Source organism: Dichomitus squalens (assembly GCF_000275845.1).
Source record: "Dichomitus squalens LYAD-421 SS1 unplaced genomic scaffold DICSQscaffold_53, whole genome shotgun sequence".
NCBI classification, from domain to species: domain Eukaryota; kingdom Fungi; phylum Basidiomycota; class Agaricomycetes; order Polyporales; family Polyporaceae; genus Dichomitus; species Dichomitus squalens.
Genome location: NW_006766935.1, coordinates 210,447 through 226,467, shown reverse-complemented (window position 1 = coordinate 226,467; position 16,021 = coordinate 210,447). Strand labels below are relative to the sequence as shown.

General features: G+C 54.2%; 6 protein-coding genes across 6 annotated transcripts; 3 read left to right on the top strand and 3 right to left on the bottom strand.

Moving 5' to 3' along the window:
- Positions 1 to 24: 24 nt before the first annotated feature.
- On the top strand, positions 25 to 219 carry DICSQDRAFT_11736 (uncharacterized protein; the record flags this gene model as incomplete). The annotated part of the gene is made up of 1 exon (XM_007369695.1): positions 25 to 219. A coding segment is annotated over one exon (195 nt), but the record flags the coding sequence as incomplete, so codon positions are not given.
- A 536-nt stretch (positions 220 to 755) lies between these two features.
- On the top strand, positions 756 to 3,157 carry DICSQDRAFT_140326 (cytochrome P450). Its single transcript, XM_007369694.1, has 11 exons — positions 756 to 887; positions 966 to 1,076; positions 1,139 to 1,267; positions 1,332 to 1,497; positions 1,561 to 1,644; positions 1,701 to 1,797; positions 1,857 to 1,983; positions 2,049 to 2,162; positions 2,222 to 2,396; positions 2,461 to 2,704; positions 2,770 to 3,157. Exons 1-11 carry the CDS (start codon positions 798 to 800, stop codon positions 2,948 to 2,950), a joined length of 1,518 nt encoding a protein of 505 aa, XP_007369756.1. The 5' UTR covers positions 756 to 797; the 3' UTR covers positions 2,951 to 3,157.
- A 203-nt stretch (positions 3,158 to 3,360) lies between these two features.
- On the bottom strand, positions 3,361 to 5,136 carry DICSQDRAFT_111644 (Phosphoenolpyruvate/pyruvate domain-containing protein; the record flags this gene model as incomplete). Its single annotated transcript, XM_007369693.1, has 8 exons — positions 3,361 to 3,623; positions 3,693 to 3,821; positions 3,888 to 4,131; positions 4,197 to 4,398; positions 4,468 to 4,529; positions 4,593 to 4,665; positions 4,730 to 4,803; positions 4,867 to 5,136. The coding sequence occupies 8 exons, from the start codon at positions 5,134 to 5,136 to the stop codon at positions 3,562 to 3,564; spliced, it is 1,116 nt and encodes a 371-aa protein (XP_007369755.1). The 3' UTR covers positions 3,361 to 3,561.
- A 2,425-nt stretch (positions 5,137 to 7,561) lies between these two features.
- DICSQDRAFT_183166 (glyoxylate dehydrogenase) lies at positions 7,562 to 9,936 on the top strand (the record flags this gene model as incomplete). The annotated part of the gene is made up of 13 exons (XM_007369692.1): positions 7,562 to 7,637; positions 7,695 to 7,727; positions 7,787 to 7,838; positions 7,904 to 7,966; positions 8,031 to 8,196; positions 8,272 to 8,336; positions 8,415 to 8,508; positions 8,561 to 8,647; positions 8,721 to 9,008; positions 9,074 to 9,134; positions 9,191 to 9,531; positions 9,600 to 9,732; positions 9,796 to 9,936. The coding sequence occupies 13 exons, from the start codon at positions 7,562 to 7,564 to the stop codon at positions 9,837 to 9,839; spliced, it is 1,503 nt and encodes a 500-aa protein (XP_007369754.1). The 3' UTR covers positions 9,840 to 9,936.
- A 503-nt stretch (positions 9,937 to 10,439) lies between these two features.
- Positions 10,440 to 12,119, bottom strand: DICSQDRAFT_129448 (uncharacterized protein; the record flags this gene model as incomplete). Its single annotated transcript, XM_007369691.1, has 5 exons — positions 10,440 to 10,585; positions 10,711 to 11,145; positions 11,176 to 11,316; positions 11,381 to 11,863; positions 11,927 to 12,119. The coding sequence occupies 5 exons, from the start codon at positions 12,117 to 12,119 to the stop codon at positions 10,440 to 10,442; spliced, it is 1,398 nt and encodes a 465-aa protein (XP_007369753.1).
- Positions 12,120 to 13,977: 1,858 nt separating this feature from the next.
- Positions 13,978 to 14,519, bottom strand: DICSQDRAFT_140324 (uncharacterized protein). Its single transcript, XM_007369690.1, has one exon. The coding sequence runs from the start codon at positions 14,233 to 14,235 to the stop codon at positions 14,002 to 14,004; it is 234 nt and encodes a 77-aa protein (XP_007369752.1). The 5' UTR covers positions 14,236 to 14,519; the 3' UTR covers positions 13,978 to 14,001.
- Positions 14,520 to 16,021: the final 1,502 nt, after the last annotated feature.

Genomic DNA, 16,021 nt, shown 5'->3' with positions numbered 1-16,021 from the left:
CCAGTCCCAGAGCGACCTCGTCACCTAGCTTATGTCGAGTGGTTCACTGCGTTCACATCACCTCATGCTGACCATGGTCTCTACAAAATCTCACGAGCCTTAAATCGAGATAAGGAACGCCGTGCAAGCATAATACCAGTAGATAGCCTAGAGCGAAGCTGTCATTTATTCCCTGACTTCGGACCAGTTGCACCACGGACATGGACGAGTAGTAATGTCTTGGATTTATGTCCTACATTCTATGTAAACTCTTTCGTAGATCGTAATATGTACAAACTCTTGTATTGAGCATCATTCAAATTCGACTTGCGTGGTCTAATCCGCACGCGCGAGGCCATCAAGCGCCCTACGGGCCCGACACCGTAAGACGCGTGCATGGATCGAGCGCACTATTAGCATTGCAATAGCGTCATTAGTGGGTACGTTAGCGCATTATCTCTAAATTAGTGCTAATTCGCGTTTCGGGTTTTTCCTGATGTGCACAGCCATGAATCGACCGTAAGCCCTAAGCTCACGACTTACATGTTTCAACCTGTCCTCGAAAGCTGTCTTGCCGAGCTAGAGTCACGAAATGACTACGGAACCGTGGCATCTGAAACGGGCCCCGATTTTATGACATCAGCTGAGACTCTCGCGTTTCGCGGCTTGGCATTAGGCTCACTTGGGACGACCACATGTGGTCTTGCTGCATATATACAGGCGCAATAACCTAGACCACAAAAACCTCCTCGTTTCCACTACCTGACCAAACCCCTCTGCTTTTCAAACTCTCGAGCACTCACAGCTACAAGACAACTATGTCCATGTCAATTGAACCTCAAACTATTTGCTATGCGTCCTTGGGAGTCTTCCTCGTGTGGTATATCATGAAATGGCAGAGGGATCCGGTATGTCTTTCGCGCTAATCCAACACTCGACGCACATGGGGCCTATGAAGAAGGCTCAGGCTAATTGCGTCTATGTAGCTCCACAACATCCCCACCGTCGGGGGGCCCTCTCTCCCCATCTTTTCATACATAACTGCCTTTAGATTCAACTCAAATGGCAAAGCGTTGTTCGAAGAGGGTTATAAGAGGGTGTGTGTCTGAGCAATTTACCTCCGTCCCCTCTCAGGGCTGATTAGCGTGTCATGCATTAGTACTACAACTCCGTTTTCAAAGTCGCTCTTCTCGACCAATGGTTGGTGTGTCTTACTGGAAGCAAGTTGCTCGACGAGTTGAGGAAGCGCGGGGAGTCCGAGTTGTCATTCTATAAAGGCATAGAGGACGTACGTCTCAGACTACCGAACGGGCTCCGTGCGCGCTGTCGTGGACTAAGCTGGACCCTCCTAGGTCATGCAAACCCGGTTCACGATGGGCCCGGAAATCATGGACGACCCGTACCATAACGACATCATCAGGGACAAGTTGACGCACATGCTGCCTGTCATCGTTCCGGAAGCCATTGACGAGCTCTCTATCGCTCTTCCAGAATATATCCCTACAGGTACCGCTGATGGTGAGCATGAGCGCATAGGCCACATCCTATGGGTAGGATTGCTGATTGCATACGTCTAAACAGAATGGGTAGAAGTCAGCATTTGTAGGCCGATGCTGGAGATCGTGGCCCGTTTGAGTAACCGCAGCTTTGTTGGGGCTCCTCTGTGTGAGTACATTAGGCCTGCGGCTTGTCATTTCACGCTGATCTTAGTCACGACATAGGTCGAGAGAAGGAGTACTTGGATATTGCGATCGACTTTGCGATCGACATCAACTCGGACAGGCTCCTCCTGGGCTTCCTTCCTGATTTTGTCAAGCGGTGAGTTCTCAAAGAGCGTCCTAGTTTTTGACTAGCAGACTCAAACGGCCCGTGACAAGATTCATGGGCAAATTCACAAGCAGCGCCAAGAGATCCGTTCGCCGCACTCTGCCCTACTTCAAGGATGTTCTCGCTGAGCGACGAAGGCTTATGAAGGAAAATGGTGACGACTGGCCGGACAAGCCGGTGAGGATGTTATGACCGCATACACAACGAAACGAGCTCACCCCCTTTCCGTCTCGATCAACTAGAATGACACCATTCAATGGATTCTTGATTACGCTGTCCCAAGGGGCTATGACGACTTCAGCGTCGTCATGAGGATCCTCTTCGTCAACTTTGGTGCCATTCACACGACGGGAAACGTGCGCACTCCACTTCCCCCTTGTCATCGCTCGCTGTCTGACGTCGACAATGACTGCAGAGTCTGACGCACGCCCTCTACGATCTCGCTTCTATGCCCGAGTACATTCAACCTCTGCGGGAGGAGATTGACTTGATCGTTGCCACAGAGGGCTGGACCAAGAATGCGCTCGCCAAGATGTGGAAGCTCGACAGCTTCGTGAAGGAGTCTCAACGGATAAACGGCGTTGTACTGAGTACGTCTGCCCCATCTCCTCCAGAGTATCTTTCGCGTATACCAATTGTCTGCTCGCTTCTTAGCCACGATGATTCGCAAAGCAGTCAAGGACGTCGTGCTCGTCAACGGCACCTTGATTCCTAAAGGAACTATGGTCATAGGGCCTCAGCTTCCAACGCACCTCAACGAGGAATACTTCCCAGATGCGCAAACCTTCGACCCGTTCCGCTTCTCCCGTATGCGGGAGAAAGAGGGGGAGGGAATGAAACACCAGTTCGTACAGACCTCCACCGAGTTCGTCGCCTTCGGGCACGGCAAGCGCGCCTGGTACGTCGTCTCGTTCTCTCAGGTGAGATGACGGGCAAACGATATCCATCGTTCTGTGCTTGCAGCCCTGGTCGATTCTTTGCTGCGAACGAGATGAAAGCTATCATGGCGTACATCATCTTCCACTACGACTTGAAGATTCCTGGTGACGGGTCCCGGCCTAAGAACCTGTACCACGGTCTTACTCACGTCCTTCCCGACCCCAATGGCAAGGTATTATTCAGAAGGCGTAAACGCGAAAGCTGAATCAAGCGCGGAGCCTGGAGACGGTTACGAGATGTCAGTCGGACTGCCATTCATTTGCTTTTGAGTTCCGGATTTCGTTCCGAGTTTTGGCATCCAGTATCTTCCTTGTCTCTTATAGCAGACTCGTTGTGCATCGCTTCCCATTTTCCGTAAATCGAACAAACCGCTCCCTGTCCTTACCCCTCATGGCCACCTCGTCAATGCAGATATAATCAGATAGCTTCTTGTCGCCTGCTTCACGTCCCAAGGCCTCTATGCCAGCTGCAGCCGTTGGCGATCCAGGTACAGCCTATCATGATTTGCCGGATATCGCTCAATCAAGCCAATTCAAGTGCCTTGATTGGGAAACGATAACCTATGCTCTCGTCGAGGAAATATCCATAAGTACAACAACACTTGTATGATTGATCGTCTAGTGGGACAAGATGCGAGGGATACTATGCTGCAGGACGCGTGGACTGTACATAAACAGTCATCTCTATACAGTAAGCAATATGACGACCATGATAACCAAAGTGAAACGAAAACAATCAATATCCGGCAGCTAGCTGACCTCAGCTTCAGGAACTGCAGACTCGGAGCGCCAAGAGGGGAGTCAGGTTCAGGTGTGATTAGACCTTCTCGAATGCCTTGCCACCGGCTTGTGCATCGAGCTGGACGATGTCGCTCAGACCTATGACAGCGGCAGGTAAACGTCTTGATATAGTATGGGCTTGGATGGGGAGGCAAAAAAAAAACGCACCCATGACCTCGAAGAACGCCTTGGGGTCCATGCCCTTCGCACTAGTGAAGTCTGTGCCTGTCTTCTTGAGCGATGCCATCGCAGCGCGGATCCCGTGCACCGCCGCGACGCAGCTCACCAGCGAGAAGACTGTCCAACCAACCATTCATCAACAACCCTGCCCCTCTTGTCCTGGGATTTAGGAAAGAAGCTTACTGATGATCTTCGCGCCGAGCGCCTCGGCCTCGTGCGTCGTGAACGAGGGCGTTAGACCCCCAGATATCACGTTGACGAGCACAGGCTTAGGCGCGAGCGCCTCGACGGTAGACTTGAGGAGCTCGGCGGTGCGCACGCCCTCGATGAAGCACACGTCCGCGCCGGCATCGGCTGCGAGCCTCAGACGGATCAGCGCCTCCTCCATACCGAGGACCTGCGCAGAATCTGTGCGCCCGATGATCACCTATATGAGCGCACATAGCAGGTAAGGGCCTGACTCGGTAGATGGGAGAAGGCATGGGGACGTACGAAGTCAGACCCGCCAGGAATAGAGTCTCGGGCAATCACCGCCGCCCGGATGCGAGTGAGGAACTCTTCGCGAGAGACGACCTGCTTGCCAAGGAGGTGCCCACAGCGCTTCGTCTGCACCTGGTCTTCTATATGCAGTGCAGCAACGCCTGCGCGCGCGTATTGGGTGACAGTGCGGGCGACCATTGCGGGACCGCCGAACCTGCCAAGAGCCCCCCAAACAGTCAGACAAAGTACTTCGTGAGTAGCATTTACGGACACGTATACGTACCCGGTGTCGGCATCAGCGATGACAGGTGTCGTGGGGTCGAGACTGCAGACCATTTGAGCGCTCTGTTGGACATCACATGTCATGAGCAACGAGGCCTCTCAAGTAAGGAAGCGTTCAAAGCATACCTGGACGAAATCGTTTAGGGTTGCGATTGCCAAGTCGGGCTGCCCAAGCCGAGACGCCGTCGTTGCAGCACCGCTATATCCGCAAGGCAGTCGTAAGTACAGAGTCATTCATCCGCTATTCGCGGAGGAAATCGCACCTCTGGTAGAGGCAGTCGAACCCGGCCTCGAGTGCACAGCGTGCGCTGATGCCGTCGCAAATACCCGGCGCAACCTGAACAGACGCGTACAGAAATCAGGCCGACGAGGACGCATCCAGAATAGGGAAAGTGCCCACCACAATACCAGGGCGAGCGAGCATTTGGCGGAGGCGAGTAGCAGGGTTCCATGACAGCGGACCTTCAAGGAAATTCTTGGGGTCGAGGCGGGGGTTGTAGTATGCCGCAGGGCTGGCAAGGCTGCGCGGGATCACAACCGCCTCAGTGGCCTTTTCGGTCCCTTCGACCTCAACAAGGGGGGGAGCGGGGACAGAGGAGGGGACGGGCACCTCCACGATAGTGTTGGCGGTGGCGGGAGAGGAAGAGCTGAAGAGATCGAGGCCGGGCATAATGGGAAGTCGGCTTAACAGAGCTGCTATAGAAACCGGAATGGCTGAAAATACGGGCTCGTAGGCTGGGATGGATGTGCGTTTGAGGAAGAAGAGATAGAGGGTGATGGAGTATCATGTCTTGTCGAGCCAAGCCTTCTTAAATGAAGCCACGAAGCGGCAGAAAACGGCAAATCGCTCTACTTGCAAATTCCTGAGCGGGGCTCACAGTTCGCGTATCCCCACCTACCACCTGCTCGATGGCATACAAGGGCGGAGACGCTGTCTCCTGCTTCTTCCTTCCTCCGACAGATGCTTGACGTGAACGCCCAGCTGGGATCGCATCGGGTCCTCCTCCGGCGATAACGCGTCTCACGCATGCTTGGCACTGCCCGACTAATTGTCCTACTGCGGGTAGGTAGACTACTCCCATAAGCTCCGAGGGAGGGCAAGGGTCTGAGGCACCGACGCGGTGCTGAAAAGTTGGCAGCGCGCAAAGAGAAATCCCGAAGTACGCGGGCGGGAACTGGTGCGGCGATAGGGTTCTGTCGTGCGTATCAACGCAGACTAGGTCCGCTTTTCTCTACAGCCGGCATTTGAACCGTCCCACGCGGAATGGGAATGCGTGTCGACGGATGCGAGTCTCTTGGCGTGCTGACCGCGGGCAGCCAAGCATGTATGCGCCCGAGCAGCAACGAAGACACGTCCATTTCCTTGTCATGAGGGAGTAAGTTCCGTCTTGAACTGTACACGACTGCGCAGAATCCATGGAGCCTTCCGGTCTCGTTTAGTGGACGTCAAGGCGCCGCACATGAGTTATTGCTGGGAGCAAGGAGACGGAGATTGAGCGGTCGTAGTGTCTCTTCGCTATTCTGGGCAGCCAAGAGATGGTCAGGGGTAGAGAAATGTATAAATAAGATGGAGGAGCAGTCTGATGTCTTGCGCAGCCCGTGTGTACTTTTTCGGTGTCTCGAGTGGATTCCAAATCAGCGGAACACGGGAGGAGCAGAAGTAGCGTTCGGTGGGATGAGACCCTCGAGCACGGTCGTGCCTGCAAATAAGGACAGGTCACGCGACGTATCATACAGGTCATTACATGACTCGATATGATATTGAAGACAAACCGAGCCCATCCTAGCTGGTGTTCAGAAGACTAGCGTGATCCGAACGCCGCTGCATAGTGCTGAGCGTCTGGGTAAGTAGCGTCAGCAACCTAACACGTAAGGCAAGTATGTACTTGCCTGAGGGCCTGGCAGTCTGTCACGCTCTCCTGGCGCGTCATTTGAGGATATTTACTTTTCCTGATGACTCACTTCAAGGTCGTTCTGAATCAGCTTCTCACGAGAGACCGGCGGGTGTAGCCTAGGATATTGCGAAGGTTCAGTTGCCTAGTACTCCGCTGAAGCGAAAGCACGAAAAAAGACATGAGACAGAGGCCAACCGAGACGTGGTATACCGAGACTGTGGTGGTGGACAAGAGCAATTGCGACGTTCACGTTAGTAGACAAACTTAACACAATGCCCTGATGCTTTTGCCATATTAGGAATGGGCGCCTATATATTTTCTGCTTCATGACCACCTCCTTCTCCAGACTTTACAAGGATACAGTTCCACGTATGGAGCTGGACCGGCGTACTTAGCTTGATATCACCTGCTCCAAGTCATGCTTCCCAGGCCTCAGGGCTCAGCTCCGACATCGCCGGACTAGGACCTGGACACAACATTCTGCTGCCAGGTGGCATCTTACGGACGCTCACCCGGGGAACTTTACCTAGCTTCGCTGCCATCCATTACATCCATCAACTTACCCTACTTCCGAATTCTGAAGTGCGTAGCCCGATCGACGCGCGTCGCCTAGCAGGGCCTAATGAAGGGACTTCAAGTCGCCTCAATAGCTCTCGCTAGTGCCCTCCAGCGTCTTGAGTGGCGGATCGGACTCGCGTCTCGTCAACCAACCTGAGCGTGTTTTTTTCCAGAAGGCCACATCGATATGCAAACCGCTGTGATGTCACCAGTATCACGGTGGGATCTCCCAGTGGGAACCCCCTGCGCTTACTCTACAGTGCATACACGACATCTGAAGTTCCCTGCGGCCCGGGACTGAAGGAGTCCGACGGGGCATGCGGACATGCGCCTAAACTCCGCGTGACAGGGATGCCCGCCGCTCAACCTACCCCTCCCTTCTTCGCCAACGGATGCCAGAGCAATGCCAGGCGTTAGGATGCGCTGTACCTCCGGCTTTCCTTTCGACATGACGCTCCGGAAAACTGTGCGAAGCGTCTCTTGGCTTAGGTGCGGGTCTCCGCCGACCTCTATCCCAGTGTATGCATGCGGAGTCCCCTTTCCCGTATTTCGTGTTGAAAAGAATGGAGTGCTGGTGCGCATGTCGCCGCAAACCTGCTGCACGCCTCCTTTATTCCCTGTCAGCCTGAGTCTTCGCATACGATGAGCATCCGCATCCTCACGGGCCCCGAAGTTGCTGAGCACGCCAGCCGGGATAGCTGCTGGATAATCGTCCACGGTACGTCCTGACGTCGCTCCGCATTGTTCTTCAGGCGACTATAGGCCTTTCTTGCAGGCAAGGTATACGACGTCACGGACTTCCTCGACGGTACGTTCCGTTGATCTGACCACCACAGCCGACCGGATGTTGACAGAGTTTGCCTGCAGAGCATCCCGGAGGAAGTAAAATCATCTTGAAGTATGCGGGGAAAGATGCAACGTGAGCTTTACCAGCTTCTGTTGTCTCAGCTTCGAATTTCACTGATCTGCACCACTATCATGCAGGGAAGCCTACGAACCTATCCACCCGCCCGATGCTATCACTACCAACCTACCGCCGTCAAAACAGTGCGTGTCCAGGCAGCTTCCGTCTGAGAGCCCATCTGATTTGAGTTGCCTACAATTCGCTCAGCCTCGGCGCTGTGGATTCGAGCACGGTCGTCAAGGTCGTCAAGGAGGCAACCGCCGAAGAGAAGCACAGGCTTGCTCTCATGGAGGCCCGGCCTCCGCTCGACAACGTCATTAACTTGCACGACTTCGAAAACGTTGCGAAACTCGTGCTGCCAGAGAAAGCTTGGGTATGTCACGCGCAACCCAGTCTGCAGTCGTTTGACACCTGTTGACGGACTGTGCGATTGCCATACTAATCCTAGGCGTACTACTCGTCCGCGTCAGATGACGAGATCACTATTCGGGAGAACCGTATGGCGTATCAGAGGTGCGTCCGTCCGCTGCGAGGTGACATTGGCATGAGATCAGACCCGCTGATTCCATGTGCCGTGATCGGACGACACAGGGTGTGGTTCCGTCCTCGGATCTTGCGCGACGTCTCGACGGTCGACTGGTCGACGACGATCTTGGGTCAGAAGTCCAGCCTACCTGTCTACATCGTACGTTATCCACACACACGTAGGTTCGATACTATGCTCACCCACTCGACAGTCGGCGACGGCACTTGGCAAGCTCGGACACCCTGATGGCGAGCTGTGCTTGACGCGAGCTGCTGCGAAGCATGGCGTCATCCAGATGGTAGAGCTCTCTCTTCCCCACCGAAGTGACCGATGCATAGTGGCAAAGAGCTGAAACGAGACCGGACTTGCAGATTGCGACGCTTGCGTCATGCTCCTTCGACGACATCATCAACGCTGCCGCTCCTGGGCAGACGTTCTTCCTCCAGCTCTACGTGAATCGCGACCGCGAGATCACGCGCAAGTATGTACAGCACGCCGAGAAGCGCGGAGTCAAGGGCCTCTTCATTACTGTGGACGCGCCGCAGCTCGGTCGCCGTGAGAAGGACATGAGGATGAAGTTCGTCGATGACGGGGCAGGCGCGGAGGTGCAGAAGGGGCAGGAGGTCAAGAAGGACCAGGGCGTCGCAAGGGCCATCAGCGTGAGTAGAGCTGGGGATGACTGGCAGAAAGGCGCTCGACGCTGATTGGAGATGGGACGGAGCAGTCGTTCATTGACCCAAGCTTGTCGTGGAAGGACATCCCCTGGTTCCAGAGCATCACGAAGAGTACGTTCTGCAATCCTTATCCCCAGGGAGCTCGTCCTGAATTCTCCTCTCCGCAGTGCCTATCATCCTGAAGGGCATCGGCTGTGCCGAGGACGCTGTTCTCGCTTACGAAGCAGGCGTGCAAGGTATCGTTCTCTCAAACCACGGCGGCAGGCAGCTAGACACCGCCCGCTCTGGCATCGAGGTCCTCATAGAGGTCGTCAAGGCGCTCCGCCTGCGTGGCTACTACCCCGACCCGAAATTCGAGATCTACGTTGATGGAGGCGTGCGCCGCGCCAGCGATGTGCTCAAAGCAATCGCGCTGGGGGCAACGGCTGTCGGTGTCGGTCGGCCCTTCTTGTATGCGTTCTGTGCTTATGGGCAAGAGGGCGTGGAGAAGGCTATCCAGATCTTCCGCGTGAGTCCTAGACATTCAAAAGCCCGAGGACGTCAGGGTCCGCTTTGCTGAATGCATTGTGGGAACAGGACGAGTTTGAGATGAACATGCGTCTGCTTGGTGCCAGGACCATCAAAGATGTCGTGCCTGAGATGGTCGACGCGAGCTCGCTGTCATCACATTTCGTGATGACGCCTGAGGACAATCTGTTCCACAGTACATGTGGGTATCTCTCAGTCTCAACAATACCAGTTCAGATGTGCTAATGTATATGCTGTTCCAAAGACCAGCCACTCCAGCTTGCGAAGTTCCGCGAGTCCAAGCTCTAGCTAGGCTCGACGATTGAGCTCGCGCCTTGCGTATTCCATGCGATAGATGTTCTGATGTTCTCTTGACTGTATACCTACATGCGCTCCTTGTCCTCCATTGACGGTATCTTGTATGTAGGCAATGGACGTCACCTCTTGGTATCTCTGTAGTACGAAATACCCAATGCAACTGATATCTGGGGTGCTTGCTCTCATTCACTTGTACCATCCTGAATTTGGAACGTAACAGACCTGTCGGACCATACTTCACGTATACATCCACAGCGATACCACACCCTACTTCACAGCGCACTGGTTGGGAAACCTAGTGCGAGGGCTACCTTTGTACCAGATTTTCAAACCTGTGCTCCATCCGAGTAGTAGATACAAGTCGTCTAAAACTATGAATGGCAAGTAACGTCGATGATCAATAGTCATCAATAATCATAGTCTCATGAAAGTCCCTGCATCCTGAAAAGGTGCGCAGGTAGCTGGGGGGCCAGGGCATCAGTCTACTAGGAGCTGTACGCTGGAGGACTGTCCTCGAAGCGCTCGTGGTCGGGCGAGGAAGAGGAAGCTTGTGGGGGCTCCAGGCGGATCTCTTTCTTCTCCGGAGGGTATTCATTCGGACCCAGATTGGTTTGAACGGGTACTGGGGTAGACGCACTGGCTTTGAGCTCGGGCTGCGCGGATGTTGCTGGGGCTGGGGTTGACGTGTTTGTTCCTATTGTGGTTGGTGTCGATGTGGCTGGTGTCGATGTGGAAGCCTGACTAGTGGATGGAGCTGCTGTCGTGGATGCGGACATGGACGAAGGCGTAGACGTGAGAAGGGGCAGGACAGAGGGCGCGGGCGCCGTTGAGGAAGATCGTGAACGTGTTGGGGTAGAAGTACGCTCTTCCGGCGTAACAGCAGGGCCCGAGGGCGCATTGTCCATATGCCCATACAGGTCGTCATATGGATTGTGCAAGGGCGACTCCGGGGTGAGGATCTCGCCAGCGGGTGGGAGTTCGAACGGCGTAGGGAGTTGAATAGCTGGGGGACTCGACATTCCCGAGGGCATGCGGGTCCCTACGTGTAGGCGCGGCTTCGAGGCCGCGTGCGGCAAAAGGTGATATGGGCTCACGGACCGCTGCAGGCCTTCCTGTCTGGGCATCTCCTGCACCATTGGAGATGACATCTGGAGATTTTGCTGTGTAGGCATCGTCATAGAGCGATGATACGAGGCTCCCGGACCTGCGAATTGGACATTTTCAGGGGCGTATGTCGTTGGCGGTCTGGGCGCCTGCGTAGGCCCGGGCCCAGCAACGGGGGGAGGCGCAGATTCAGCTACCGATGCGAGTGCGAGAGTAGACGCACGGGCAAGCGTAGTCGTAGAAGATGCCAGCGGTGGCTCGTAGAACGAGTCCCCTCTCCTAGATGCCTTTGTCGAGACCAGAGTTGCGCTCTTGGTCATGGTGGGCCGAGGCGGGAAGGGAGGCTCGGGGGCAGCGGGCTCTTCTGCGGGAGCAGAAAATTGTTATCGACTTGGAGCATGAGAACAGGGAGATGCAGCAATGCTCACCGATCTTATTTGGTTTAGATTTACGAGCACGGCACCAGCAGCAGCAGGTGACGAGCAACAGCGCAAGGAGCAGCGCGCACACTCCAGCCAACGCTCCGACAAATACGACAGGATGTGGTATCTTGAGATCCGCCGCGGACGTCGCCCTAGCAGATTCCGTAGAGCTCGCCGTCATAGTGCTTGAGCTAGTGCTGGAAGTAGTGCTAGAGGTCGAGACAGGCACTGGCTTTGGTGGCGAGAACGCGAGCACATAATCCAGCAGATAGGGAGCATCTGGTGACGCCCAGATGTCCGCCGTGAGGTCATACTGCTGGTTGGGATCGAGCTCGACGGAGGTGAACAGCGGGAAGTCGGTGATGATTTTCGCAGAGGTGGTTATGTTCGCCGCGGTGTAGTTGCCGTCGATCGTGTAGTTCGCCCATGCGGTCACGCCGACGCTCGTAGGCGGGATGAGTGCTCCGTACACGGCGACTCTGCTGTAGCCTGTCATCGGTTGAAGGGCGACTGATCAGTCTAGTGATCAAGCGAGGAAGGCTGCTGACGAACCGGTCACATTGTACCAGAAGCTGGTGGGAGTAGTGACCACAACAAGCGTGTTGTTCCAGGGGGACGTCTTCGCCCCGGCAACCGAATCGGAGACCGCGCTCGAAGGGGGTGTGGCCTGAGCAGCGTCGCGCGATGTGTTGTAGTGTAGATTGGCGTCGTCAATCACTACGGTGGGCTGGTTGCTTGAGGACATGGCTGAGAGCCGCGGCGGAGCGTCGAACTGGTCCTGAGCTGGAAGAACACAGGAGGGCAACTGGGAAACGAGGGGGGTCGTAGACAAGGACAAGGGTTACGAATGGGCTGCACAGGTACTTATGGAGTTGATCATCGATAGCTCACCATTGATGTATGAGGGGTGGTCTCGGTCAACGATTTCTCAGGAAAGTAATAGACCACCCACAAAAGAAGTAGTCCAGGGGTTCTTCAGGCGCACAAACTGGGCGTTGCACCTAGAGGCTTGCCAAGGCCAACACGGATCGCAAGATACTGTTGGCCATGGCTCTGGAAGCCATCGGTCTATTGATTCACGGCGAAAGGACCGTGCCCGGGCTGTCAACAGAGCCGGTATATTTGACCTACTCGGCGTATACAATAGCTCTTGGGGCACAGGGCTGGTGCCCAAGGACACTCAAACTTGACAGGACGGATGGTTGGCATCGCTTCGTGGTCTAGCGGGTACCTGTTGACTCAGATACCCTGGGAGGGCATCTAGGCTATTCGACGCAAGGCCGTACTGTGTGGTTCTAGCAGGGCTGCACTGGTTCCGTATGATGTCTGAAGGGGAATTAGATAGGGCGTGGCGACGCTCAACGGTGAACTTCTTGGGCGCGGGCGCGTTCGCACCATACCACATGAGTGCGAAGGCGAAGTCGCCACGTGGATAGAGCGCTGTATCAAGCAGACTTCAATAAATGCAAGGTCACCGTGTCGTTATAAGCAAGGTCATATCAGCACTGAATCAAGACACAGTCCTTGCTTTCAGCTACCCAAGCTCGAGTCGGACCTGCCTCACTGGTTACCATGATGCCGGTAACGCTACAATAACGACAATATCAGTTTCTTCAATATCAGGTCCTGAGATAGAGAAGGGGGTAAGTCAGGGGAAATTCGGTCTAGAGTGACTCAGCTCACACAAATGGCTATCGCTTGAGAAGAATCGGAACGCCTTCGTCATTGACGGCTGGAAGTCAAACATGTAAAATGCTTCTCACCGCTCATGACGCAAAGGGGAAGGTGGGAAGGTGGCTTGTTACACTGTTAACACAGCGCACACGGTCAGGGAAGGTGCAGACTCCGATAGGCAAGCGGGTGCCCCAACTATGTGTAACATTGCTGTCAATCCCAAGATATCATGAGCGTCATTAGGAAAACCCTCCCGCCGAAATGTCCGGGCATGGTGACTAAATCTGTTAGAACACTTCAGATGACCGTGAAACGTCAGAGATATCTCAAAAGCTTCCAGAATGCGAGAGATGCGGGTGGGTATGATGATGTCGCGTCAGCAACTTCTGGGCGCTCCACCGAATGTGGTGCATGCTGCAGCGCTGACCGTCTGACCACTGGGCGCCCGCAACTCCACAGTACTTGGTTGCCACCTGAACTTCATAACCGAGCTTGCACGACGAGGCTTTCCCTCTTACCCTCTACTTGTCCTCCTTGCCAGATTGTCTCATTAGGCTGATTGTCCCTCACCACTTCACCCAGCATTGATAGCTTGGTTCACGGCATCGGGATTATTGCGCCCTCCTCTTCCTCCTCCAATTCATTATGCGCATCAATCTGTAGTCTGTTCCTCACCCTTAGATGAATGGGCTGGGTGGTATCACCGCTCAGCCTCCTCATCGCATCGGATCCATATCAAGTACGTATGATATTATCAGGCTGAGAAGAGAGCGTCACTATTCCTTGTTCCTGGGAACCTGTACAGACTGCTAAGCTGTGGAGGAGTAGAACGGTGTCCCTCATACACCATAGGTCTAGGTGTTGAAGGAGCTGATGAGCAGTGAGGAAGCCAGTAAGTCTGTAAATATCACCAGCAACTCTGCTTCCCAGGGTGGCATAGGTGCGGTCGAGAATCATCTTGGCATCCTCCATGTACTCGTCGCTGGCGATCCATATCGAGCCGTTGTCTGGTGGGTGCCGCGGTCTGTGAGGAGTAGCGCGCTGTGAGGGAGAACACCGCGAGCAGGAGGAAGGGTCGGTAGGTGCCGCCTCAACAGCCTGTATGGGGACGCAGCGTCCGCGTAGATGGACTTGGCCCCTGAGTAGGGTGAATCCGCGGACATGTTCCCGCTGCGGAAGTTGTCCATGAAGGCGCGCTTGTGGACAATAGGGAGCTCCAGGTACACGTACGTGAACTACAGCTTGAGCATGAGCTCCTGAGTCGCAAGATCAGGCAGCCGAGGCACGAGAACATGGGACAGCCGTTGGAGGAACTGCCTGTAGGACACAAATAATCCAGAAGGTAGGACGCAATCGATGTCAACGCTGGTACTCACCAAAGTCCACCCTCGTTCCGCCCATCATACCTCTACCTCATCCCAAGCAGATTCAGCCCGCGCACCTTCCCATGAACCGCACCTGCTCATCCTCTCCCAAGCTCCGCTCAATCGCAACCGCCATCTCGTCCTCCCCGCTCTCATCCATCTCCTCCATACTCTCCCCGTCAGCGACGTCGCGGCGTATCGGAGAGTGCGACAATGCCAATGATGAAGAGTGTCGCCTTAGAGTTGTTTCAAGTCATGTCTTGTCGATGTCGGTTATACATGCCTGTAGTAATTGGTCATGTAGTCGGGACAACGAATACATTTGGTTCTATATTTTATACCATTCTGTGTCAATATCCGAGTATTAGGGACATTGGGAAAGCGAAGGCGAAGCAATGGTATGCATTCTCTACAATTTCCTGAAATATGCTACAGAGCGCATTGGTCTTCATGGAGTAATTTTTCTTCTTCTGAATTCAGGGGATCTGTGGAATCTGCGGAATGCTTCGCATTCTCTTGAAATTGTGAGGGATCTATGCATATTTTGACAGGAAGGATTTCCTGATGGTGTAGATGCACATACGAGTTCTCATGCTGCTCGGATATGCGCCTACGTCCTGGCAGTACTGGCCTTCCGATCGCGCATGCGTAGCCAGTAGAGGATGAAACGCACACTCGAGCGATGTCTGGTCCTCTGTTACTACAGTATTTTGGAAGGCACCAGATCGCTCATTCTTCATACTAGGGTATGATTGTGAGAGCCCAGGGCGAAACTTCTTGGGCGATCTTCACGTCGCTCGAGATACAATTGCCTGCATCTCGAGCAAAGGTGGAGTATGCGGAGAGCTGACCACCTTCCTGGAATGGCGATGATCTTAGTACCAGCCAATGAAGGACCAACATTTGGGCTATGCGGCGGGTGCAAGGACCTTTTGCGCACTCACTCGAGAAGAAGTGGAGCGCGATCTCGGGCAATCTTCGAGTCTCTCCTTCGTGGCCCAAACTCTAGCAAATATACCCTACTCAAAGGGCGAGCACAACGACCTGGGGCTAACAAACATTTACACTAGGTTCGGCGCAAAGCCCTCGCACGGGAACGCGAGAGGCACTTACTCATACATATTGTTGACGTTAAGGCTCCAACCATTTACTTTATGTTTATCCCAAACCGTAAAATATACGGAAAGGGTATATAAACGTTTGAAAACAGTTTAAAAAGGGTAAACAAATGGTTCCACAGGTGAGGTTGCAGACCACTCCGAGAAACACTCCATAGGGCTATTTGGGAGCATTGCATATCAGTGTATACTTACAACACTTCTTGCTACCAATGATCGTCGCTGGGAGGCCAATGAGTATCAAGCTCACTCCCAAGCTTCGTCTCAGTGAGATAAGCGCCGAAAGGTGAGGTAAGCTCCCGAACAGGAAAGTCAGCTGCCGGGCCCCGTCGATGCCAATTGATCAGGCAGAAGCAAGGCAGGAGTCGACCAACGGTCAACGACCTTGACCTGCCCTCTACATGGCCCTCTGATACCTTGTCTCCTGGTCTTTGGCCTTGCTGGTATGGTGGTACCAGCAACCATTTATTTACTGTGTACAACTGGTTTAT